We start from the raw sequence: 25,134 nt of genomic DNA, 5'->3' as shown, positions 1-25,134 counted from the left end.
TTTGAAAAATCAATCCAGGGAAACTATTAAGAGTCTATGGAGAATGAGGAGTGAATTTAAGAATATTTTCTCCATGTCCAGGGTCTCAACCGACCCTAATGGGCCTCTGCTAGTCATCAATTAATGACACTGATAGACAGGAGATAATCTCATAGGACACATTTATGTTTAGCTCTGGAATGCGTTTCGAGGTGGTCGTTTTGAGAACTTCAAAGTAAAACTCACACTTTGTTTAAATAAAAATGTATTAATAATAAACAATTACATATAAATCGAAAAAGCACACGTCAGTCTAGCTCCAGAATGACCCCAATTGCACACCCTCCTCTCGTCACGGCAGCAACCTATGATAATGCGCCTTCTTACTGCTCTCGATAACATAAAACGAGTGCAATTTCCCATTCCCCGGAAAATACTTCATAAACGCCTCCTTCTTCGGCTTTGCAGGGATGTAATATGTCGGTTTCGTCGCCTTCCTCTCCTTCTCCGGTTTATCAAACACTTCGTTCTGAAAATCTATATCGTTGGCAACACTGACATCGTTCGTCCGGGACTTTACTATCTTTTTGATCACTGGAATATTCCAATGATAAACTTTCGCTGGTTTCCCATTACTCTTAAACGAAACCGGAATGTTCTTCCTCGGGATGGCGACGGCGTTGGCATGAGCGTAGTAATGAGGGTTGGGGGGCAGCTTGATGATATACACGTGCGAGTCGTCGGATCGAGTGTGGTGACGGGACTCCACCGCCAAACGTTTACGGTGGTGTGTATTGGGGGCTTTGACGCGTTTGAAGCCTAACTTTGTGAAGAGCTCGTGTTTCTTGCGGGAGGGGGTGGATTCGGAGGCGGTGAGGGCGGCGGCGGCGACGAGCAGCAGCAGCATCAAAGAGCTGAAACACAAAATTGGTACTAATTAGAATAGTTTTAGCGAGTTTTTTTTGTTCAGTGCGTTGCAATTTGGGCGCTCCGGGGGGTAAAAAAGAAAATTAGCGAGAACAACCTGTCTCAGTTCATTTACCACCGGTAAACTTATCATTCTGACGTCCCACCTTTCATTACATTTTTTTTTTCTTTCAAATCCGGTCTGGTGCATGTTTTAACGAGTCAGTCGTGTCCTTGGGACAATTTTAGCCCTCCACGTCCCACTTATCATACAGTGTGATTCATTTTAGGACCCTGACAAGCTTTAAGCGCAACCACTAATACGTTATGTTAATGCAACTTGATTCAAAAACATGAAATGTTGTTTGGACATTCCTCGTTAAATGCAAATAATCCGCAATGAAATCCTTTATCGATCTTAACTAAGTAATTGAGACAGATTGGCCATAAATACAACACAAATGCCCCATAAATAAACATAAATTGTTGAGTTACATTTAATACCAAAAATTCTGTCAATTGATTGAGATTACTGTCAGGGGTGTCCAAATTACACGATAATGCAATAAAAGAAATCAAGTTGTCACGATTGTAATTTGTAAGTTTGCATAGTTAAAATTTTATTGTTATCGTATTAGAATTACAACTTTTAACAAAAATATTATAAATTTTTTATTCACTTCAAAAATAAAAATTTCTAAAATTTGTCACTTTGGGGCAATGATTTTGCAACTTCGCAAAATTAAAGAGCAAGGGTGGGACAGTAATTTACCTAAATGTCATTCTTGCAACATGGCAATAACTCTTAAAATTATAGCTATTATTAAGAAAATAAAAAAAAATTGGTTCGTCCCAAAAATAAAAAATTGTAAAATCTATCTTTTCTGCTCAATAGTTTCGCAACTTCACAGATTTAAAGAGCAAGGTTGGGATAGTAATTTCCCTAAATGTCATTGTTGTAACTTTACAACTACCAGAATTACAACTTTTAACAAGAAAAATGAAAAATTTTAATCTGTCCTAAAAATAAAAATTTGTAAAATCTGTCTTTTTTGCTTAATAATTTTGCAACTTCGCACAATCAAAGATCAAGGCTGGGATAGTAACTTCCCGAAGTGTTATTGTTGTAACATTTCAAGTACCAAAATTAAAACTTTTTACAAAAAAAAATACAATTTTTTGTTCGTTCCAAAAATAAAAATTTGTAAAATCTGTCTTTTTTCCTTAATAATTTTGCAACTTCGCACAATCATAGAGCAAGGTTAAAATAGTAATTTCCCTAAATGTCATTGTTGTAACATTATAACTACCAAAATTATGGCTTTTAACGAAAAAATTGTAAGTTTTATTTGTCTCAAAAATTAAAATTTGTAAAATCTGTCACTTTTGCTTAATAATTTTGCAACTTCACAGAGTTAAACAGGAAGGTTTGGAAAGTAATTTTCTTAAATGCCATTGTTGTAACATTGCAACTATCAAAATTACAGATTTTAACAAAAAAAGTGTAAATTTTTTATTCGTCTCAAAAATGAAAATTTGTAAAATCTGTCTTTATTGCTTAATAATTTTGCAACTTCGCACAATCAAAGATCAAGGCTGGGATAGTAACTTCCCGAAGTGTTATTGTTGTAACCTTTCAAGTTAAAAAACTTTTTACAAAAAAAATACAATTTTTTGTTCGTTCCAAAAATAAAAATTTGTAAAATCTGTCTTTTTTGCTTAATAATTTTGCAACTTCGCACAATCATAGAGCAAGGTTGGAATACTAATTTCCCTAAATGTCATTGTTGTAACATTACAACTACCAAAATTACTGCTGTTTAGAAAAAAAGTTACTTTTTAGTTTGTCTCAAAAATAAAAATTTCTAAAATCGGTGTTTTTTGCTTAATAACTTTGCAACTTCGCACAGTCAAAGTGCAACATTAAGATTGTAATTTCCATAAATGACATTGTTGTAACATTACAACTCCCAAAATGACAACTTTTAACAAAAGAATTTTTGGTTTGTCCCAAAAATAAAATTTTATAAAATCTGTCCCTTTTTCTCTCTACATTTGTAACTATGTAATTATATAATTATGGTTTCGCCAAATTTCATTGTTGTTACATTAAAACTAACAAAATTACAGCTTTTAACAAAAAAATTAAAATTTTTAGTTCGTCCCAAAAATAAAAATTTGTAAAATTGCCCTCAAACATGTATGGTTTTTGAGTATTTGAAGTCGACCGATCACAACGCTTCTGTGTGCAATAAAACAAGCAATTTTTGCAGGTTTCGGAAAACAAATCATGACAGTTATTGTTTGACATGTCGCTCCAAATGTATTTTAAATTTTGTCTAAAAAAAATTCGCTGCAGGAAAAATGAAGTTTAGGCAGAGCTATCGTGTGACCAATTAAAATTCCATTAGCAGTTGGCTGCGAGACTAAATTTCATGTCGTCGCAGCAGTTTTCATGTATGAAAATGAAATATTTGACAGTTTTCGAGCAAGAAGCCAACATACGTTCATTTACGCCTGTGCAGAATGCAAATTTAGCGAATCACACGGTGTATTGGGTTGCAAAGTTCTGTGAATCACCCCGTAATTGTCGTGATTTTTTGATAACGGGGTTTTGTTGGTTGCATATGCACTTACATGTTCATTGTTAAAATAGAAAGAAGAACTCGTCGTGCTGCCTTGAACCGTTCTATTTGATGACTATTGTTGCATTACAATAGAAACGGCTTAATATCTACCTTATTGATCGGCACCCCGACGTCAATGGCGGCGTGTACAAGAGCATTCAACATTTTTATTGCGGTTGTCAATACGCCCGTCAAGGAAGCGCGCGGAACAATTGCAATTTAATTAATTAATTCCCAGCGAAAATTTATGGGCAAAAAACGAAGGATGTTAAGTTTGGGAATTAGCGAGGATGAAATTACAAGAATCCGGTTGTAATTTGGAGGTAAAAAGTTCAACAAATGTACAGAACGCGGACGTCTCAGATCTAACATGCCCCGTTAGCTCCGTCTGTAAAAATTTCCCTGGAAAAACACCTGTGACTTCTTCTACCCAGTTTTTGCCTTCAATCGCCGCTCCTTCAATTCAGTGTTCATCTTCGCGTTGTTCGCTTATCTTTATTTTCATCCGCTATGTCGCAAGAGGCCGCAACTCCTTCATTTCTCGTCCCACTAAGTAGCATGTCTCTGCATCCAAGAGCTCCTCCACGGCCAGGCAAGTCGTAAAAACCACTAATTAATGAATCAAGTAAAAGTTGGTTTTAGTGCCGTATGTTTTACGATTACGAGTTGCGAACCTCGATGATGAAGACTTCATCGAGATCGACTACGACGAAAACAAATTGAACTATCGTGACCTGATAGAAACCTGCTGCGAGGAGCTCGGTGTTGATAAGATTGACATTGAGAAAATTCGCAAATTGCCTGATGTTACGATACGACGTGACGAAGACGTGCAGAGGTTCAACAAGTTGGAGCATTTGGAAGTGGTGATCGTGCCGGCGAGAATGCAGAAGATCTATAATTATCAAATTTAGAGGTTTCGGGGATTTGTGGAATTCCACACTGTAATCATGGTAAAATATATGTCTTTGGAAGCGAACGGGATTTAATTACGTGCTAATATCCACCAATAGCTCTGCAAATATTGACATCCTCTGGAGTCGAGCTGCGCGCCGTTTACGACGTTTTCTTAGAACGTCATAAAATCACCCACAAAAACGTCTATGCAAATCCCCTATCGTCGTCATTATCAGCAATTAGCGAGCACGCAAATTCTTCGCGACCTGCAATGACCCCAAGGTCAAAAAGATGCATTTAACACACAGACAAAAAAGGGATCGTCCCATGTCGCGCTGCAGCTCGAATTTCAGAGGAAACCAAGCAGATATCCTCCAGTAGACGACTTAATTGAAATGCAGAAATTAGCATAACCACTTCTTGGAAAGGGAATAACTGGACCTGTGTGCTCAATGAGGACGAGATGTATGTGTTTTTCGAAGAACTTTGCTATGAATCGGTTCTTGGTTTAATTTGTTGGAGCGAAGGTCACGATGCAATTATTCTTCGGCGCGGTTATAAGTAATAATTCTTAATCGTGATTAATACACATTGCGCGGTTGCGGAGGTACAATGAAGAGTTTTGATTGGTTTGACCAGACGAGGCTCACGAGGAAAATCGATTTCGAGTGGACGTACCGTGCGCTGGTATCGGAGGAAATCGGACATACCACCAAGTAGGCTCCGGAATGTGTGTTGTGTTGGTATCGCGCGATGCATTCGATTTCCACGCGAGGCAGGACGTATGTCGATTTTCTAATGAATAACCGACAAATCTCCCAAATGTTTCGTTTTCATACGGCGAATATGCTGAGGTGGAGCTAGAGCTACGACATGAAATTTTGTCTCCTTTTCTTTAGAATTCCCAAATTCTACAGATTACTTATTCTTTGAATTCCTCAAGTTTCTCAAAAAATTTTAGGCTCTTCAGATTCTTGGGATTGTAATTTTTTATTAAATTCCTAAAATTTTCAGTTTTCGTCTTGAATTCCTCAGGTTTTACATATTTTGCAACAAATTCTCCAAAAGTTTTAAATTCGACGCCTCCATATGTCTCATTTTTTGTTTTTTTTAAACCTGGCAGAATTGACACTTCCTAAGGTTTCTCAGATTCTTAAAATACTCCAATTTTTCAGATTCTTATTCTTATTTCTCGGGTTATGTCATCTTTCAAATTCTGCCTCGGATTTTTAGTTTCTTCAGATTATTCAGATTTTATATCATTGAAATTTCTCAAAACCTTCAATTTCCAAATTTATAGAGCCAAAGAATTCAAATTTTAGTTTTTGAGACAACTATTTTTGTTTGTTAAAAACTGTAAATCTTTTTTTTTTTAATTTTGGTAGTTGTAATGTTACCACAATGAAACTGGGGAAAATTACTATTTTCGACTTGGTTTTTAACTTTGGGAAGTTACAAAACTTTATAGCGCAAAGAAGCCAGATTTTACAAATTTTTGTTTTTAGAAGGAACCAAATATTTACATTTTTTGTCAAAAGTTGTAATTCTGGTAGTTGTAATGTTACAACAATGAAAGTGGGGGAAATTACTATTTTCGGCTTGGTTTTTAACTGTAGAAAGTTACAAAATTGTAACGTAAAAGAAACAGATTTTACAAATTTTTGTCTTGGAAAGAACCAAATATTTACAATTTTTTGTTCAAAATTGTAATTCTGGTAATTGCATTGTTACAACAATGAAACGGGGGGAAATTACTATTTACGGTTTAGTTTTTAACTGTGGAAAGTTACAAAATTATAACGCAAAGGAGACAGATTTTACAAATTTTTGCTTATGGAAAGAACCAAATATTTACAAATTTTTTGTTAAAAGTTGTAATGTTACAAAGAAACTGGAGGAAATTACTATTTTCGGCTTGGTTTTTAACTGTAGAAAGTTACAAAATTGTAACGTAAAAGAAACAGATTTTACAAATTTTTGTCTTGGAAAGAACCAAATATTTACGAATTTTTTGTTAAAAATTGTAATCCTGATAGTTGTATTGTTACAACAATGAAACTGGGGGAAATTACTATTTACGGTTTAGTTTTTAAATGTGGAAAGTTACAAAATTATAACGCAAAGGAGACAGATTTTACAAATTTTTGCTTATAGAAAGAACCAAATATTTACAAATTTTTTGTTAAAAGTTGTAATGTAACAACAATGAAACTGGAGGAAGTTACTATTTTCGGCTGGGTTTTTATCTGTGAGAAGTTACAAAATTATAACGCAAAAGAGAGATTTTACAAATTTTTGTTTATGGAAAGAACCAAATATTAACAATTTTTTTTGGTAAAAATTGTAATTCTCGTAGTTATAATGTTGCAACAATGAAACTAAGGGAAATTACTATTTACGCCTTAGTTTTCAACTGTGGAAAGTTGCAAAATTATAATGCAAAGGAGACAGATTTTACAAATTTTTGTTTATGGAAAGAACCAAATATTTACAAATATTTGTTAAATGTTGTAATTCTGGTTGTTGTAATGTTACAACAATAAAACTGGGAAAAACTACTATTTTCGGCTTGGTTTTTAACTGTAGGAAGTTACAAAAATTTAGAGCAAAACACGTAGATTTTACAAATTTTTATTTTTGGAAAGAACCAATATTTACCAATTGTAATTCTGGTAGTTATAACATTACAACAATGACATTTCGGGAAATTAATAGCCTAACCTTACGTTTTGACTGTGAAGTTGAGTAAAAGTGCGAAATTTTTGTTTTGAGACAATTCCGGTACTTGTAATGTTACAACAATGATTTGATTCTTAACTGTAGGACAAAAAAATTGTGAGGCATCCAAAAAATAACAAAGTTGACAGTTAGTTCCGGTGACGCTAATTCTCCCCGGAAGTGAATATCAAAATCGTTTGACACACCCTGTATATAATTTAACCCTTGCTCTTGACGCCATCTATGAATTTTTTTGACATATATTCACTTATGCGTTTCGCTTCAGGAAAAATGAGGTGTAGATGCAAACAATTTCAAAAAAGAAACTGTTTATGTCGATACTACTATTAACTCATAAAATTATTAAACGCAGTTTCCTGTAATTACTCTTCTTGATTTATGACGCACTAAACCATGAGTACCAATCAGAAACTTTTATGTTTAGTTTTTTGACGCAAAATCCGAACTGCACTTCCTAATTTAGAGGATACGAAACCGCTCGCAGCATTTTTGAGCAACTCGTATCGGTAATTATCTAGAACCAATAAATATGATTAATATCATTCGGTTTACGAACACGTGCTTGAACCAGAATGGTTGAACACCACCTTGAGTTATTAACTTCCGTGTTCTTCGCACCATAACCGAAATATTTTACTGTAAATGTGAAATAAATATTTCATAGGTTTTTTTCAGGTTGCGCTACGAGTTTGTAAACAAGTTCTATTACCATTTAAGTGGCTCTAATTGCAATTACAAGTGTCTGAATATTCAAATGTATTTACTTTTAGCGAAGGAACTCTAATTGTGGATTCCAGACGTCCGTCTAACGGAGTCTTCGCTGTCCTAACGAAATTCGGACAAGTGTTAGAGGAAAGCGTAGGTGGAGCGTGGAAGTTGTTTTTTTATTTGCATTTTTGCCGGAGTTCGCAGACGCTTTAACGACTTAACTAGCTTTTTTAACTGCCTATTGTGTTGGATTTTTCTGATATTGGCAACAATGAGAAGCCATTGTGGCTACGTTTGTAGAATTTCAAACGGGAATGCGACGTGCTCGAACTCATTCCAATTATTGAACTCGGAGATTGGAGCCAGATAAATCGATGATAAATCGATGATAAATCGAGTAACCACCTGTCAAATCAAAATGACCCATGTTCTTCATACAACCCCGTCAACAAAATCCCGCTCCAGAGTCAAACTCACCGAAAAAGAACTAGAGGAGAAGAAGAATGAGTACACGATCGATGACCACCTCATTTCTCTCGAGGAGCTTCAACACAAGTATTTTTTCTTCTCCTCGCCTTGTTGGTGATTGAAGTGTTGAAGGTACCACACTAGTTACAAAAGAGGTTTGAGTTTCCGCGAGGCTGAAGAGCGCCTTCTTCGTGACGGCCCCAACTGCCTCGCCGAGCCTCCGATGAGGTCCAAATGGCTCATTTTGGCGGAGTTTCTGTTCTGTGGTTTCGCCGCACTCATGTGGTTCGCCGTGGTCATGTCGGTGATTCTCTTCTTTATTATGCGCAGCAAAGGGAACCCGGAAGCCCAGGAGCAGCTCTATTTCGGTGAGTTGAACACCTCTCTTTTCCTTCTGAATTTTTCCTAGGTACCGTCATCGCTACCGTCATTATAATCACCGGTTTGTTCGGGTTCTACCAAGAGTCGGCCAACGTCGCCATCATCAAAAGTTTCCAGAAGCTCACCCCCAAACACGCAACAGTTATCCGAAACGGGGTGGCGATGGTCATCCCCAGTGAAGACGTGGTTTTGGGAGATCTCATCGAACTCAAAGCTGGCGAGTGGATTCCTGCCGACATCCGCCTTGTGAAATGTCAAGGGCTTAAAGTGGACAACAGCGCCATCACCGGGGAGTCTAACCCCCAGTTCCGCTCCGTGGAGCATTGGGATCATAACCCCCTAGAGTCCCGCAACATGGCGTTCTTCAGCACTTGCATCACTGAAGGTACAGGTCGAGGTATTGTAGTCCGCCGTGGAGACGACTCCCTCATCGGCGCCATCGCTAATCTCGCGACTTCCTTGGAGAAAGGCCAAACTCCCATACGAAGAGAAATCAACTACTTTATTAAGTTCATAACAATCCTGGCCTTCGCCATCGGGACGATCTTCTTCATCATCTGCATAGCCTCCGGGTACGACTTCTTCACCGCGTTCTTCCAAACCGTCGCCTTACTCATCGCCAACGTCCCGGAAGGCCTTCCGCCAACTCTCACCGCTTGTTTAACTTTAACCTCCAAGAGAATGGCGACGAAGAACTGCATGGTCAAGAAGTTAGAAGCGATCGAATCTTTGGGGTGCACCAGTGTCATCTGTTCGGACAAAACGGGCACTCTGACACAGAACAAGATGAAGGTGACCAACATGTTCTATGACAACCAAGCCTACTATGTTCTTTTGGGGCCAATTTCCATCGACTCCAACAGTAAAGCCTATCAGACGTTATGTCAGATCGCCACTTTGTGCAGTAGGGCGGTTTTTGCTCCGGGGCCATCAAATACGGACATTGATAATAGAGAAGTCATTGGGGATGCGAGCGAGACTGCGTTGCTGAGATGCATGGAGATGTTGCTCGGGGATGTGGAGGAGAAGAGGGCGGCTAACCCGAAGGTGAGGGACGCTCACAGTACAACCAGTAGCCCAAAATTGCGACCAAAAAGTTTCTTCGGGGTTGCAAAAGTCTAATCGGGTCGGGTCGTAACAGATCTGTCACTTTTATCATCGGTCCGGTCTTAAGAAAATGAATGAAACTACTACTTGTTCTGTCAAGATCTGTCAAATTTAGATTCGGCAAACTTGAATAAATTTAAGTAACTATTTATAAAGCGGCCAATTTCTAGGGTATTTCTTATCTCAAGGTTGCAGTTTTTCAAAGACTCGTTCCTCTGATTGGCGATCACAACTCGACGGCTTCGCGTCGCTACTGCTTGTACTGTGGTTCAATTGTGGTTGCGCCATCGAGGTTCTACTGTAACTCGAGTTATAATTTATGCGCTCCGTAAAGCTTGTCGTAACGGAATCGAACAATAAATCCGTGATTTACGACATCTTAAAATCACTCGTCGGAAATGACGAAACCCACGAAATTACCGTACAAATTTATGCAAATTGCGGCGCCATTTCCTGAAAAATGGAATTTTGCCGAGAATTTTTGCGCGCCGTTAGATTCCTCGACGGTTTCGAATGACAAATTTAGCAATAATTTATGTAATCGTCGTCTACCGTTATGTCTTTCAGGTCTTTGAAATCCCCTTCAACTCCAGGAACAAGTACCAAGTGTCAATTCACAATATCCGCGGCCAGCTCGTTCTTCTAATGAAAGGAGCCCCCGAACGCATCATTGACCGCTGCAGTGAGATTCTTCGGTTCGACGAAATCGAGCCCTTCACCAAAGACTTGCGCCAAGGCGTCTTGAAAGCCATCAACCTCATGGGGAACCGTGGCGAGCGCGTCCTCGCCTTCGCTGATCTTCGCCTCCCTCTAGACACTTACGATCTTGATTACTCGTTCGACGCCGACCAACAAAATTTCCCTTTGATAGGTCTGCGTTTCGTGGGGCTCATCTCCATGATGGACCCTCCACGTCCACAAGTCCCCGACGCCGTACGAACATGTCAAGCTGCAGGAATCAAAGTCGTGATGGTCACAGGAGACCATCCCCTAACCGCCGCCGCCATTGCGAAACAAGTCGGGATAATTTCCCCTCAGAGCATCACAGCCTATGACATTGCGCTCCGGAGAGACATCTCCACCTCCATGATCACGGATAAGGAGCGGGAGCTTTGCACCGCCGCCGTCATCACCGGGAAAGATCTCAGAGAAATGTCGTCGCTTGAGTTGCAGAATGTTATAATGGGCTACCAGGAGATGGTGTTCGCGCGAACGAGCCCCCAGCAGAAGCTGAAGATTGTTGAAGCGTTCCAGAGGCTGGGACACATCGTCGCCGTGACGGGGGATGGGGTTAATGACTCGCCGGCTTTGAAGAAGGCCGATATTGGTAAGGGCGAACTGTCCAACAGTCTTACCAACGTGTGTTTATCTTAAGGTATTGCGATGGGGATTTCCGGCACGGAAGTGTCTAAAGACGCGGCGGATATGATCCTCCTCGACGACAACTTCTCTTCGATTGTCACGGGGATTGAAGAAGGCCGTTTGATATTCGACAACTTGAAGAAAAGCATCGCGTATTTGTTGACGTCAAACGTTCCTGAAATTATACCGCTTGTTATGACGGTGTTGCTCAAGATACCGCCAGTTCTTGGAGTCTTGTCCATTATTGTTATTGATGTTGGTGCGTGCGCGGAATTTTAAGTACCCAGGAAATGTCATTGGAGTTTTCAGGAACTGATCTCTGGCCCGCTATTAGCTTGGCGTACGAAAAGCCCGAAGCGGACATTATGCTGCGCCGCCCCCGAGACCCTTTCTATGATAAATTGGTGAACCACCGAATCATTCTTTTGACGTACGCCCAGATCGGAGTCTTGCAGGCGTTGGGGGGTTTTATGTGTTACTTCTTGTGCATGATCGAACACGGCTTTTACTGGGAGAAACTTCCAGGTGCCTGTTAACCCTTTAACCCTTTAACTGTTGTAAACGCATGGGGTATTTCATACTAAATTGACCACTTTTGACCCCGACCTTTTTTGATTTGACTGAAAGATTCTATCTTTTTCTACCTTATGAAAAACAGTTCTCAGAATTTTTTCAAATTTTTGTTCTCAACCCTAAAAAAGTTATGAATTTTTTCAAAAATGGGCTTTGTTATTTTCAAATAGCTATAACTTTTCAAAAATTAACTTATTCGTTTTTTATTTTCAAGATTTTTGTTTTAAAATGAACTTTTCAGAAAAAAATTCAAAATAAGTTTAAGATGATAAATTCAAATAAATTCTCCCTCTTTTTGAGAAAAATCTTTATTTTGTCGAAGTTTGCCATTTTTTATTTTATTTTATGAAAGAAAACTTCAATTAATTCCGCGATTATTTCCGTATATCCGAAAGTGGTCCGATTTTTTTGTATTTTTTTAATTAATTGAAAAAAAAATTAATTTGGAAATTTTTTATTTTTATTTTTTTAAAGCTTTGTTTACACAATAAAATAAATGCAATTGAACGATTTTACAGTGTCATATACTTCATTTATAGTTTCATTTTACAAATACACTTGTGTCCACCTCCAAAATCGTCTTTAATTGTAATGATAAAATTTTGAAAATTTGCATAATTTCATAATTGACAAAGCTCTAAAAGCTGACGCGTTTTTTTTTATTTTATCACGGTTCATTTGGCATCGCACGTCTAAGAAGTATAATTTTAGCGATTTTTGGGTTTTTGCGGAAATATTCGCGAATTCAAATTTTTTCAACATAACTGTGATACAAATATTTGAGTTTTTATTTTTAATCTAATACAAATTATGTTTAAAATTTGCGAAAAAAAAACGCTGTTTTATCAAGATAGTTTTCAAAATTATGACATAACCGGAAGTGTCACGTAAATGTGAATCTATTTGTTCGATTCATCTTATCCGCTTACTTTTGTCCCCAAAATTTCAAATTCTTATCATTTGCATTTTCTGAGAAAAATGACAAACGACATATAAGTTTTCAACAGTTAAAGGGTTAATAAGCGTGGAGTTTTTCTTAATTTTTCCGGTAGGTTTGGGTCCGGAGTGGGTGGACGAAGACGCCATCGTCGTGGACTCCTATGGCCAAGAGTGGACGTACAAAGAACGAAAAGTGTTGCAATACAAATGTTACAGCGCGTATTTCTTCTCCATCGTCATCACCCAAGTCTCTGATTTAATAATTTGTAAAACTAGGAAATTATCTCTGTTCCAACAAGGCATGACAAATTGGGTGTTAAACATGGGGATTTTCATCACGATTTTGGTGGCGATCGTGGCGGTGTACTGTCCCGGAGTCCAGAAATTCCTCCAATTCGAACCCATTGGATTGTCGTTGTTTTTACCAACAATCCCGTTTGCTGTTATTATTATCGTGTGCGACGAGATAAGAAAATGGATGATCCGGAAGTTTCCTGAAGGAGTTATAGACGTAGAGACGTACTACTAAAAGAGTTTTTTTCGTTGTTCGATCAAACGCTTCATTAGCACCGTCACCGCCCAATCAATCACTTTAACACTGCTCCATTTCGTCTTGACCCGTTGAAATCTCTTCCGTTAGTTTTGGGTGTAACACCGCCAGCAATGCTAATTTATCATCGCTCTCAACATCTCGAAAAAATCGTTCTATTCGCTGCATATTAAACCCGAATTGCTTTATAATCTCATAGCGTTCGACGATTTTTTATGGTCGAGGAACTTCGCTCATGTGAATAACCTGATTACACTGGTCGACCCGAGTCGTTTGCGCCGCTTCTCACAAGAAAATGTTGCAATTGATAATTACAAGAAAAATTGGAGATTTATAAAGGGATCGGAGTCAGATGCGATGACTATATGATTGATGTACCCCACAGCTGTACATTAATAAAAAGAAATTATATGCTTTGTGAGGCTCGTGTGCGGTAATTTATGGCATTGCCGTCTGATACACGAACGTAAGTAATTGAGGACAAAGCACTTGTTTGACCACCCTTCAATAGGAAAAACATGTGAGAACATAAATTAGGGAGCGATGGTCGTTAAAGATGAAAAACTTGCTCTTCCGAATGGAGAGTCAAAGGTGGATGTGGTTCATAAATTGGGCGTGAAAACTCAACGGCTTGGATGGAACTCGAGGTGTTAAATGTAGTGAGACAAAAATCGAAGATTTGTGCTTGGAACCTTTTTGTTATTAAAGTTTTAGAAATTCGCTCGGGCTAGTGGGCCTAGCATTTTTTTTAATATTAATTTGATTGACATATCGCTTATTTATGGAGCAATCCTAAAGTATTGGTGCTCATTTTACGCAGAATATTACGAAAAATCCAAAAAGGTGAGATTCGTTAAAATCAGTTTTAAAATAACTGAGTTATGAGCGATCAAAGTTTCGGATATTGAATTTTGAGTTGGAAAAATTTCAAAGCTCGATATCTCCGAAACTACAAGAGATTTTTTGAAACGGTTTTCACCAGCGTTTTTTTTTTGGCTCATTTTGCTTTGGAATACGCCCTTAAAAGTCGAAAATTCAATCGTCAATTTTACAACTCAATCGATGAAAAATTTTCAATTTTTCTTTTTTCGATCGCCTTTTGTTGCTCGGTCGATCTGAGATTTGGCCAGTTGATAGATCTCGAGCTGCGCTTTCGATCGATATTTAATTCAATAATACTAAACCCAGTTTTCGCGCCGAAACAGCGTCTTGAAAATGACCCTAAAATCACTCTCTGAAAATGTAATTCGGTCGATATCCCGTTTATGCGTTGAGAAAATTGGAGCTATGTGGGCTTATTTAACGCAGAATTTCGCGCTGAATCCAAAAATACCCTTATATTTTTTGTACGTCAACAAAGAACTGAGTTAGAGGCGTTTGAAATTTTGGGTTGTCGCCAGAGGACCAAAAAGGTTTGAAAACGATTTTGCCCGATATCTCCGGAATTATGGCAAATGTTAAACAACCCTTTTCGGAATCGTTTTTTTCACAATTTTTTACTTTGTAAACCGGTCTTAGATAGTTCGAATTAAAAATTTTTATTTTTTTCAATATAGAAGTTAGCTGCCTTGCAGACTCTAATTCAAACTCGGTCGCTATTTTGCTTATTTATAAAGCAATATTAAAGTATTGGTGCTCATTTTATGCAGAATTTCACACAGAATCCAAAAAGGCGAGATTCGTTAAGATCGGTCCAGAAAAAACTGAGTTATGAGCGATCAAAATTTCGGATATTGAATTTTGAGTTGGAAAATTTTCAAAGCTTGATATCTCCAAAACTAAAAAAGATTTTAAGAAATGGTTTGCGCCATCGCTTTTCTCGGCTCATTTTACTTTAGAATAAGCCTTTAAAAGTCGAAAATTCGATGGTTAATTTTTTGGGCAAAGCAATTTTGCGACTTAATTGTTTTACGATCGCCCCTTCTAAACTATTTGCTCGATCGATCTGAGATTTGGCCAGTTGATAGATCTCGAGCTCCTCTTTCAATCGATATACAGGTGTCTCAGAACTCATGACCCAGAGAGCAAGGGAGGGAGCCGACAGCAATACAGATGGTTAATTTCAAAACAAAAATTGATTAAGTTTAATAGTATTCGAGAAAGGATAAAAAATTAACAACCAATCTAAGACATTTCCTAGGCAAAAAGTTTGACCAAAGTACGACAGTATGTGTCCATAGTTACCGATTTTCAAATTCTGTTTAGCTTCCGGATTGGCTACCGTTTTTTTGTCTTAACTCGGTTATTCTTTGAGCTAGAAAATTTTTGTTTCAAAATTTTATTTCAGAATTGTTGCCTTTTTTCTCTGGGTCACAAGTTCTGAGACACCCTGTATAATTCAATAATATTAAACGCAGTTTTTGCCACGAAACAGCGTCTTGAAAATGACTCTAAAATCACCCTCTGAAAATGTAATTCGGTCGATACCTCGTTTATTTGTTAAGTAAATTTAAGCTATATGGGCTTATATAACGCAGAATTTCGCGCTGAATCCAAAAATATTCGTATTTTTCTCGTACGTCAACAAATAACAGAGTTAGAGGCGGTTGAAATTTTGAGTTGTTGCCAGAGAGCCAAAATTTTGGAGGTTTGAAAACGATTTTGCTCGGTATTTCCGGAATTAAGACAGATATTAAGAAACGGTTTTTGAAATCGTTTTTCTTGCGATTTTTTTACATAAATTCGAAATTAAAAAAAACAACATATAAAAACGTAAAGAGAATTAAAAAATTAAACAAAACCAAGAGGTTACTTAGAAAATCTGTAGAAAAACAAAAAGTGAAGGAAATGTAAGTGAAACTCGAAAGAGAAAAATAAGATGCAAATGGAAACTAAAGGAATCCAACTAAAATCTTAAGAGAATTTAGGAAGTATGCTACAAAGTATGACTTCAAGTGTAAATCTCTGCCACTTTCCTCCATATATTTCCAATTAATAAACTTCAAAGAGTGATCCGGTAATTGGCAATAAACATAACTTTCTTACGACTCCGCATTACATCCTAATCATTTATTACATTACTTTCGCAGCGGAAGAGATAAATCCACCGCTCAAAAAGATGAAGACAAAGGGGCTGACCAAAAAATCGCAAGGTTACCGACCCCCCACGTGAAGACATATGCACATTGTCAATCATATGCACCACTCCCATCTGCAAAACTTCACCGACCGCCGGCGCCGATGAATTATAAAAAAAATCGTTTTTTTAGTAGAAAATACAACCACTTACCGCTTCATGTCGTCTGGAAAATCTTGTCACTTTTCACTCAGTCACAATTTTCGCGAAATTTCCGTGTGTAAAGGAACACACGTGCTTCTTCGTCTGCAGCCGAATGGGAAATGCCTCGACGTTGCGTATACATGTGGTGTTTGGCGGTCTCTTTTCGGTCTCCCTAGTGCTTGTCTTGCATGTATGTACAAAGTTGGCCGACCTCGATGCCTCTTCGTTGAAGATGTCACGTTCCAACGAATTTCGTTGAGAAAACGGACGATTTTCCCGAAGAAAATTCCCGATTGTTTAAATCCCAACCACTTTCTACCAGCGGCAGCTTTTTTTCTTCACTTAATTAGAATTCGACTGTAAAAGTGTAAGTCAATAAACGCACACTCCTTAGCTAACGGTTAAATCTGAGTCAAAAACGTAAAGGGTCAGAAAGGAAATTGACCGTTGTTTGACAAAAGTGAAAATAAATGATGGTTCGCTGGTTCAATGTAATCATGGATTTACGGGTGTGTTATTAAGTATAATAAGAAACAGAGACGACGAGGAAAACCCGACACGATTCGTGGAAGCATAAAATTCGTTCTGAAATCGGCTTTGCAGTTTGAGTTGTGTTGGCAGTCCTGAGATTAACAGACAGGTTTCGAAAACACACGCCTAATCTCCATCAAAATAAATCCATTAGTCGAGTCCGCCCCTGAATCTCACCCTGACCCTTATCGCGGAGCAAACACACCCACAAACAGACGAATTCTTCGTTCCTACCCCAACTAAGAGCATAATTTGTCAACAAGAGACAGGTAAAGATCAAATAAACGTCGCTTGATAAAATATTTGTGCGTTTGAAAAACCGCTCTCTGTACATATTGATCACCTCTCCTCACCTGTAACCCTTAACAACATAATTGCTCACCCCTTTTGCAACGTGATCATTTTTCCTCACCCCCTCAAAAACCGCTTCTTTAAATATTTATCCACAAACAACGATTTCCGATCCGCAATCAGAAAAACTCATTTCAAGTTTATTTCAGATTACCCTCCTTTAGATGTAAGGGCGGCCCAACAACCCCAAAACTGCGGTGTTGATTCCCCTCGGACAAGACCAGTCCACATCAATTACACCGTTCCCAGCCACCCCCGGAGGCGACGATGAGATTACACCGTAAGAATTTGCCGAAGTAGTTTATTCGATAAACATATACAGGGTCAATTTTCAATAAGGATAATAGGGTGAGGATGATGACGTCATCGACATGATTGGGGCGCCTACGCTGGATTTATTTCATTGGATAATTGTGGGAAGACGCGAAGAACGGGACCGAAGAACAATGGAATCGTGCTGAGTGAGATGAAGAAATAAGAGCGGAATTAGGTATGGTGGAATTAAATTTTAATGATTGGAGGAATTTGCGCTTTCTTATTAGACGAGCTTTGAAATGCGATTGCCATTCATTTCTTCATTTTTTAAGCGGTGGTAGATTGGCATCCTGTCACCAGTGTATAATGTGTTGCCTATAGACAATAGTTATTTGTTTCACTAGGCTAGAAAATGGTCTTTTCTAGCCGTGTCAAACACGAAATTTTGTGCGCCGACAATTACTAATAGTTATTTATTTTGACTTTTGATTTGAATCATTCCGTCATTTAGGGGAATTTTATCAGCTGCAAAATAGGTTGGTAGCACCCATTTAAACCAAACGATTGCAGATTAATTTAAATTCAAATATGTTTCTGCAAATTTTGGTGGTATCTTTGCTTAATTAATCTACCTTTATTATTTTCGAAGGTTATTGGCCTCCAAATCTGCACACAAATTGACACAATTGACATTTATGCAGCGATGCCAACTTGTAAAACAAAACCAACTATTCGAAATGTCACGTTTGATTCCCTAGACATTCAAAAAGTGATTTTCTTGCCGCAAATGAGTATCACAAATGCCATGAAAAATGACGGAGGCGCACAATAGTTATTCGTTTCACTAGGCTAGAAAATGGTCTTTTGGAAATGCAAGGAAAGTTTTCAAGCATTTAGAAAACATTTTCTAGCCGTGTCAAACACGAAATTTTGTGCGCCGACAATTATTAATAGTTATTTATTTTGACTTTTGGTTTGAATTTGAAACGTCATTCTCTCATTTAGGGGAATTTCATCAGCTGGGAAATAGGTTGGTAGCACCCCATTCAAATCAAACGATTGCAGATTAATGTAAATTCAAATGTGTTTCAGCAACTTTTTGTGGTATCTTTACTTAATTAATTTACCTTTATTATTTTCGAAGGTCATTGGTCTCTAAATCGACACACAAATTGACACAATTGACATTTTTGCAGCGATGCCAACTTGCAAAATAAAACCAACTATTCGAAATGTCACGTTCGACTGCCTAGACATTCAAAAGGTGATTTTCTTGCCGCAAATAAGTGTCACAAATGCCATGAAAAATGACGGAGGCGCACAAAATTAATTTTACAGGTTCAGTCAACAAATAACTGAGTTAGAGCCGTTTGAAATTTCGGCTTGTCGCCAAAGGACTAAAATTTTCACGCTCCGAAAAGGATTTTTCCCGATTTCCCCGAAATTATTAATTTTTTACCTTAGAAATCGATTTTAAATAGTTAAAATTCAAAATTTTCATTTTTTTTAATGTAGAAGTTAGCTGCCTTTCAGTCTCTAATTTATACTCGGTCGCTATCTCTCTTATTAATGAAGCAATTTTAATGTAATAGTACTCATTTGACGCAGAATTTTGCGTAGAATCCAAAAATGCAAAACTCGTTAAGATCGGTCCAAACATAACTGAGTTATGAGGGATCAAAGTTTCAGATATTAAATTTTAAGTTGGAAAAATGTCAAAACCCAATATCTTCAAAACTAATTTTTTCTAAGTAGAGTATAAAATGTTACTTCTGGGCCACGGCATTTGGCGTGTTAAAAAACAGGACAGAATCCTACAAATTTAGCTGTTTGCTCTAAAGTCAACAACCAAAAAAGGCAAAAAACCTCTCAAAAAGCATTAATTTTCATCCACCCCAAAAGTACCCAAATATCTGTAGACCACCGAAAATTGGGCACACGAAAAAACGGGGTAGAATTCTACAAATTTAATGTTTTTCCAAAAGTAAACAACCAAAAAAGTTCCAAAAAACTTAGAAAATGCCTTGTTTTTAAACACCCCAAAATGGCTTTCTTTTTCTGGACGCATTTGGCGTCTTAAAAAATAGGACAGAATCCTACAAATTTAACTGTTTGCCTAAAAGCTAACAACCAAACAAGGGCTAAAACCCTTTAAAAAGCATTAATTTTTATGCATCCCAAAAGTACCCAAATATCTGTAGACCACCAAAAATTGGGCACACGAAAAAACCTTTAAAATCTCCCAAAATAATGCAAAATTATCTCAAGAGCACTCTGAAAAACTTTCAAAATCCGCCGTTTTTAGACATTCCAAATGGTTTTGTATTTCTGGACCAGACCAATTGGCGCATGCAAAAAAAGGAAAAACATTTCCGAACATTTTGCAAATGCCAACTACCCTAAAATTCCCTAGATTTCGTTTAAAATAAGGCGAAATAGAAAAAATAGCGTATGATACTTGTTTATAATGCATTTTGCCGCACTTACTACTTTAAAAACGTGCGTGCGGCAAAATGTTCATTATGAAACGCGTTTCATAATATACTATTGAGAAACGGATTGGAGAAATTTGCGCTTTCTTATTAGACGAGCGTTGAGATGCGATTACCATTCATTTGATTTTTTAAGCGGTGGTAGATTGTCATTCTGTCACTAAAGTATAATGTGTTGCCTATAGATAAAATTAATTTTCCAGATTCCACTGAAGATGTGAATCGAGACTTTTGGGGAATATTTTATTATTACCAACATTGTTTTTGAGATGTCAAATTTGAAATTTGAATTTTCAAATACACTTTGTTGCTTTTTTAAGTTTTCGTTGCGTATTTTGAAAACAGGCACATGCAGACAGCCGTACGAGACCAAAATTTGAAAACGAAAAATGTTTAAGGCGAAAAACAATCGACGAAAATAGCCAATCACGATCGATGAATCGACGCAATTTTTACAAAGGAGCAATTTTTGAAATAGTGTCCCAGAAAGTGCCCGAATGAGAAAACCGACTTCTGCTGTTGGCCATCCAACCCTGAGTGCTGGATGTCCCCGACCAATCAACGCAAGGGACAATTTTTGGCCTAATTACTTACCTAATTAGTTCTTTTTTAAATGCAAAACTTCAATTGAAAAGTATTTATAACATTAGTCCGTCGCGCAACCGCCTCTCTCGATCGGCAACGTGTCATTTCACGCTCTTAACACACAAATGGTTCTCTTCGAATCACCCGCCCCGGGACATTTAACTTTCTGAACGTGGTACACCTGCGCCGTCAAACTTCAAACTAAAAAAGTGAGGTTACGTCGGAAATCCCCAAACAATGGCTCGATCAGAAACAATCCCCGTTTTAACATCAGAGATGGCAATTGAGATTTTAAACAAAACATTGGAGGAACTACAGACCCCGCAGAGCATGAAAAAACTGGAAGACGCGAAAGACAACGTCGGCAACGAAATGTTGAAAATGATGCAGTTCTTGTTCCCCATCATCATGCAAGTTGAAATGGACGTGATTAAAGATTTCGGGTTTCCCAGTGGTCGTGACGGAATTATTAAGTTTACACAGATGTTGAGGGGTCTGGAACGAGAAGACACAGAAGTTGCTCGTTTGAATGGGTTGATTAAAGCGTATTATTTACCTCCAGTGTCTGTGAATGCTTCAAATGAATCTCCAGCTGAAGAAAGGACGAGTAGTAGTTGATTTGAATAAATTGTTTTGTAATAAAAAAAATATTTTATTTAGTGCGGTTCTAAAATCAAACTATTGGATACAAAACATGTAAAAATATGTTCCCTATTTTACACCTGAGCAATATAAAACTACACTTTATACAGTTTGAACAAAGCTAAACAAGACGCTTAACCTCGTCACATGATAAACCTCTAAAAGTTAACATTTTGAAGAAACAAGCGGTTGAAAATTAATCGGGCAATTTGTACTTGGATACCTGAATTAATTTTAAATTGACTTTGTGTTTTTTGGTCGCGGAAGGTAACTTACTGTCGTGCACTTCTTTCAGTTTCTATTAAACATTCCCTAACTAATATCCTTGCGTGAACAATCCCACGTTTCAATCTCTCTGCCGAACTCCGGCTTCCTGCATAAGTGGGGCGCACTTCCCTCCCCATCTCTTCGATAACCCCCAACAATTGGGCATATTTAGACTGTCCTGGCTGCTGCTGCACTTTCGGTGTCATCGGAATTGCAGTAACCGTCACGTCACTCAGCTTCGATTCCACCGCTTGGATGTCGACGGTGTCCATTGTGCACCTGTTCCAAAATTAACGTTTTACATAAGAAACGGAAAATAAATACTAACATAACCTCAATGTTGACTTGCTCCCACGGCTACGTCAATGTGACGTGGGGGAAGTCGAAATTGGATTCTAAAAAACGGGAATTTCGGGAGAGTGAGGGATAATTACCAGAAATTCACGAGGAGTTGGTAAATAAATTCACAAATAATTAAAATTTTTGTTTGGGCTTTGACCAATCACAGAGCGGTTAAATGACAGGTGACGGCCGGAGAGCCCAAAGTTACCCACTCAACCCAAAGTTACTAGATTGAGGCGGTAAATTTGAAAATACTTTTTTGTACTCAGTTTTAACCCTCAGTTCACAGTACAATTTTTGCGTAAACAACATGGCAACACAGTTTTCTTTAATAACTTTTGTAACGTGATTTGAAGGCTAACAAGTTAAAAAGTTTTATCCAAAGAACAAGTACAATTTCTCTAATTACCTTTTAATTTAATCGCATTTTTCTTCATAAAACCTTGTCGGGACACGCATATATTTACTATATATATAGATTAATTACATCTCTAATTACTCCAAGGAAGCTTTTATTAGAGCAAAGTCGAATCAAATACGCACTTCGCCAAAGAATGGAGCCAAAAACGATCATCTTAGAACGCGTCATCAAACTGCTAAATTACTCTTCGCGAGAGGCTTTCGAAAACGATGTTAAAATTATCAAAAACTGGGCTTCTAATCAGCCCCATTTTCCTGAGGTCATAGGTTAGTACCAGAATTTGTCTATTTGTGTTAAGTACTTCTTATTTTAGATGACCGGAAGATTCAAAACTTTCTGATTTTGAATAAAGGAAGCCTCGAGCTAGCGAAGCAAAAGATTGATAATTACTACACCGTGCGTAGTTTGTTACCGGAAGTTTTTGAAGGAATTAATCCTAAACTTCCGTATATGCAAAAATTCATGAACACTTGGTAGAACCCCGACACCTTATAACTCCTAAAATGAGAATTCTTTGTAGGTACATTGTGGCGTCCATGCACTTCACTAAAGATTTATACCGGGTGATTTATATTAAACCGCGCGACAAGAAATTACTGGAGACTTTTAATCCCATTGATGGTCTCCGCTTCTTGGTCAATTCCCAAGAAGTGCGTTTGTTGGACGATGTCATGTTTGGGGATATTTTTGTTGTGGATGGCAGCAATTTCACAATGAGCGCAATGCTGAGTTTAACACCCACAATACTGTACAAAGCCGCCGTGTTGATCTACGAGGTAAAATCAAAGAAAAGAAAAGTCTGATTCTCTTTTTAGAAAGTTTTTTCGATCCGCTTGAAGGGAGTTTACTTCATCAACTTCCCTTCTTTCTTGGACAAACTTCTCCTCATTCTTAAGACGGTCCTGAAACCGAAGCTTTTTGACAGAGTAACACGATAATTGAGTTTTTTAGGAGTAATCGTGAACTTTTAGGTGCACGTGGTGCAAAATTTAGAGGTGCTCTTTAAGGAGTTGGGAAAAAAGGTCATTCCTAGGGACTACGGAGGTGAAGAAAAGTCTCTGGAGGAGTTGCAAGGTCTGTTTTTATAGTCTGAACCTTTCAGAAATGTTGAGTTACAGAAATGGCAAAGGAAAAATTCAAACAAAACGCGAAGGACCTCGACGACTTGGACCAACTTCGCGTTAATGAGAGTTTGAGACCTGAGGAGCTCAAAAATCATGAGTTTCTTGGGTTCCACGGGAGCTTCAAGAAGCTAGAAGTTGATTAAGAGTCGCGATTTGTTTTATCAGTAAAGTTGATAGTCTTGGGCGTACTTTTTTGCAAACTCCTTTAAAATAACAAAAACGTAAAAAAAGCGTCGCGGACGTTTCCTTAGTAAAGTTGGCAGCACTGACTGCACATTTCGAATTTCAATAATCCCGCTCTGTGACAACCAATGAGCGACGAGATCACACCTCTAGTGGAATTCGAAACGTCACATTCCTAACCTCAATTTTTTCACGTGTGGTGTAAATCTGCAATTATGTTAAAAAGTGCTCTAATCTCGAAACTCACCAAAGACAACAAGAAACTGAAGAAAAAAGAGTCAAAATTGGTGTCGGCGTCGGCTATTGTGAAAGCAAGTGCAAAAAAAACGAGAAAACTCCCTGCGATCGTAAATTTGAAGGAACACCTTGAGAACGCTGTGAAAACTAAAAAGGACTCCTCTAAGAAGCTGTTTGATCCTGAAATTTACGAGTTGGGGGCGCATCTTCGCATCGACCCGAAAACTGTCCTCCAGGCCGTAGAGGGTTTGATCAAATTCACTTCAGAGAACCCAAAATTGAAGAATAAGTTGTTTGAGGATGATCAGTTCCCTGTTTTTCTTCAAATTAATACGATTAAAGTGCCTAAAATCCACTCCAAAATCCTCCGGATTCCTCTAAGACACTCTCTTTTGACTCCAGAGAGTGAAGTGTGTCTCATCGTTCCTGATGTTAAAGGAGTCCCCAATAAAAATCACGACGAGCACTTGGAGCACTACGAGAAGCTCCTCCACCTGAAAGGGGTGACCAACATTAAGAAAATAATGACGTTCCATGAGTTCCGAACAGAGTATGAAACGTTTGAACTCCGGAGTCGCTTGGTTGAACTCTATGAGACGTTTTTAGTCGACGGGAGAATTTCCGGGAAAACTGTAAATAAGTGCGGGAAAATCTTCTACAACAAGCGCAAAGTACCAACAGCTGTCAAGTTAAGAGCGACGAAATTAAAAGAACACATTGACCAAACCTTGAAGAAGACCTCTCTGTATTTGCATGGAAAAGGAGACAGTTTTGTTGTCCAAGTCGGCCACAGTAAAATGAATACGAAGGAAATCACAGAAAATGTTATTTATGTAGGTAAAGCGTTGGAAAAGGATTTCCCAGGGGGCTTCGGCAATGTTAGGAGCGTGAACGTCTTCGCCCATCGGGGGCTCCGAATCCCCATCTACACCACTTTAAGTACGTTAAAACAGAATTCGTGTTTTTCTCCAATTAACATTGTTTTTTAGGAAATCAGAACGAAGTTGATCTGAGGAAGAACATCAAAGAAGGCAAAACGAGGAAGACAGTCAAAGGGGAGTTGACCACCAAACTCAACTCTGGAGTCATTGTGAAGCCAACGGGGGAAGTTGAGGTGTACAAATTGAGGAGGAGAGCGAAATATTGAAATGTGTTGGATAACAATAAAAAGTAAATCGTTCGGTGCTTTAATAGCCTCATTAAAGCATTGTTTTAATTGCCTTACACTTGGTCAACACGATTTTTGTC

The 25,134-nt window shown here is 38.0% G+C and overlaps 8 protein-coding genes across 10 annotated transcripts; 6 read left to right on the top strand and 2 right to left on the bottom strand.

Moving 5' to 3' along the window:
- Positions 1-227: 227 nt before the first annotated feature.
- LOC148171000 (uncharacterized) lies at positions 228-16,558 on the bottom strand. The gene is made up of 2 exons (XM_088041483.1): positions 16,466-16,558; positions 228-893 (listed from the first exon to the last, which is right to left on the bottom strand). Exons 1-2 carry the CDS (start codon positions 16,471-16,473, stop codon positions 332-334), a joined length of 570 nt encoding a protein of 189 aa, XP_087897609.1. The 5' UTR covers positions 16,474-16,558; the 3' UTR covers positions 228-331.
- LOC148171002 (ankyrin repeat domain-containing protein 40-like) lies at positions 4,071-4,461 on the top strand. The gene is made up of 2 exons (XM_088041171.1): positions 4,071-4,104; positions 4,155-4,461. Exons 1-2 carry the CDS (start codon positions 4,071-4,073, stop codon positions 4,424-4,426), a joined length of 306 nt encoding a protein of 101 aa, XP_087897297.1. The 3' UTR covers positions 4,427-4,461.
- LOC148171001 (sodium/potassium-transporting ATPase subunit alpha-like) lies at positions 8,238-13,539 on the top strand. Its single transcript, XM_088040859.1, has 7 exons — positions 8,238-8,411; positions 8,457-8,692; positions 8,734-9,752; positions 10,380-11,139; positions 11,188-11,433; positions 11,484-11,699; positions 12,800-13,539. The coding sequence occupies exons 1-7, from the start codon at positions 8,242-8,244 to the stop codon at positions 13,213-13,215; spliced, it is 3,063 nt and encodes a 1,020-aa protein (XP_087896985.1). The 5' UTR covers positions 8,238-8,241; the 3' UTR covers positions 13,216-13,539.
- A 368-nt stretch (positions 16,559-16,926) lies between the features above and the next one.
- LOC148170999 (uncharacterized) lies at positions 16,927-20,623 on the top strand. The gene is made up of 7 exons (XM_088042278.1): positions 16,927-16,932; positions 16,979-17,058; positions 17,093-17,096; positions 17,142-17,256; positions 17,488-17,618; positions 17,678-17,828; positions 20,289-20,623. Exons 1-5 carry the CDS (start codon positions 16,927-16,929, stop codon positions 17,607-17,609), a joined length of 327 nt encoding a protein of 108 aa, XP_087898404.1. The 3' UTR covers positions 17,610-17,618; positions 17,678-17,828; positions 20,289-20,623.
- Positions 20,624-20,821: 198 nt separating this feature from the next.
- On the top strand, positions 20,822-21,318 carry LOC148170998 (protein C10). Its single transcript, XM_088041484.1, has one exon. The coding sequence runs from the start codon at positions 20,908-20,910 to the stop codon at positions 21,286-21,288; it is 381 nt and encodes a 126-aa protein (XP_087897610.1). The 5' UTR covers positions 20,822-20,907; the 3' UTR covers positions 21,289-21,318.
- Positions 21,299-22,133, bottom strand: LOC148170997 (cyclin-dependent kinase 2-associated protein 1-like). Of its 3 annotated transcripts, none has more exons than XM_088041485.1 (2): positions 21,908-22,133; positions 21,299-21,858 (listed from the first exon to the last, which is right to left on the bottom strand). In XM_088041485.1, coding segments are annotated over exons 1-2 (276 nt in total). In that variant the 5' UTR covers positions 21,910-22,133; the 3' UTR covers positions 21,299-21,584. The 3 variants fall into 3 exon arrangements, with proteins under 3 accessions (XP_087897611.1, XP_087897613.1, XP_087897612.1); XM_088041487.1 differs by having other exon boundaries at positions 21,913-22,133; XM_088041486.1 differs by having other exon boundaries at positions 22,014-22,133.
- Positions 22,134-22,233: 100 nt separating this feature from the next.
- Positions 22,234-23,650, top strand: LOC148170996 (alpha-tocopherol transfer protein-like). The gene is made up of 6 exons (XM_088041658.1): positions 22,234-22,608; positions 22,656-22,815; positions 22,863-23,118; positions 23,158-23,268; positions 23,314-23,416; positions 23,461-23,650. Exons 1-6 carry the CDS (start codon positions 22,476-22,478, stop codon positions 23,607-23,609), a joined length of 912 nt encoding a protein of 303 aa, XP_087897784.1. The 5' UTR covers positions 22,234-22,475; the 3' UTR covers positions 23,610-23,650.
- A 123-nt stretch (positions 23,651-23,773) lies between these two features.
- LOC148170995 (ribosomal L1 domain-containing protein 1) lies at positions 23,774-25,090 on the top strand. Its single transcript, XM_088041012.1, has 2 exons — positions 23,774-24,825; positions 24,876-25,090. The coding sequence occupies exons 1-2, from the start codon at positions 23,865-23,867 to the stop codon at positions 25,031-25,033; spliced, it is 1,119 nt and encodes a 372-aa protein (XP_087897138.1). The 5' UTR covers positions 23,774-23,864; the 3' UTR covers positions 25,034-25,090.
- Positions 25,091-25,134: the final 44 nt, after the last annotated feature.

Source organism: Gnatocerus cornutus, chromosome 7, assembly GCF_029298725.1.
Source record: "Gnatocerus cornutus isolate USDA-ARS CGAHR chromosome 7, icGnaCorn1.1, whole genome shotgun sequence".
NCBI lineage: Eukaryota > Metazoa > Arthropoda > Insecta > Coleoptera > Tenebrionidae > Gnatocerus > Gnatocerus cornutus.
The sequence above is the reverse complement of the archived record's forward strand: the minus strand, read 5'-3'. Positions and strand labels throughout refer to the sequence as shown.

Bases quoted from the DNA above. Each gene is read 5' to 3' on its own strand.
- LOC148171002 (XM_088041171.1), top strand. From the start codon at position 4,071: ATGTCTCTGCATCCAAGAGCTCCTCCACGGCCAG. The intron at 4,105-4,154 runs GCAAGTCGTAAA...AGTTGGTTTTAG, and splicing joins AAGAGCTCCTCCACGGCCAG to TGCCGTATGTTTTACGATTA.
- LOC148170998 (XM_088041484.1), top strand. From the start codon at position 20,908: ATGGCTCGATCAGAAACAATCCCCGTTTTAACATCAGAGATGGCAATT.
- LOC148170996 (XM_088041658.1), top strand. From the start codon at position 22,476: ATGGAGCCAAAAACGATCATCTTAGAACGCGTCATCAAACTGCTAAAT. The intron at 22,816-22,862 runs GTAGAACCCCGA...AATTCTTTGTAG, and splicing joins CAAAAATTCATGAACACTTG to GTACATTGTGGCGTCCATGC. The intron at 23,269-23,313 runs GTAACACGATAA...GTGAACTTTTAG, and splicing joins AACCGAAGCTTTTTGACAGA to GTGCACGTGGTGCAAAATTT.
- LOC148171001 (XM_088040859.1), top strand. From the start codon at position 8,242: ATGATAAATCGAGTAACCACCTGTCAAATCAAAATGACCCATGTTCTT. The intron at 11,140-11,187 runs GTAAGGGCGAAC...GTTTATCTTAAG, and splicing joins TTTGAAGAAGGCCGATATTG to GTATTGCGATGGGGATTTCC. The intron at 11,434-11,483 runs GTGCGTGCGCGG...TGGAGTTTTCAG, and splicing joins CATTATTGTTATTGATGTTG to GAACTGATCTCTGGCCCGCT.
- LOC148170999 (XM_088042278.1), top strand. The intron at 17,257-17,487 runs GTAAAGATCAAA...AGTTTATTTCAG, and splicing joins AATTTGTCAACAAGAGACAG to ATTACCCTCCTTTAGATGTA.
- LOC148170995 (XM_088041012.1), top strand. From the start codon at position 23,865: ATGTTAAAAAGTGCTCTAATCTCGAAACTCACCAAAGACAACAAGAAA. The intron at 24,826-24,875 runs GTACGTTAAAAC...ATTGTTTTTTAG, and splicing joins CCCCATCTACACCACTTTAA to GAAATCAGAACGAAGTTGAT.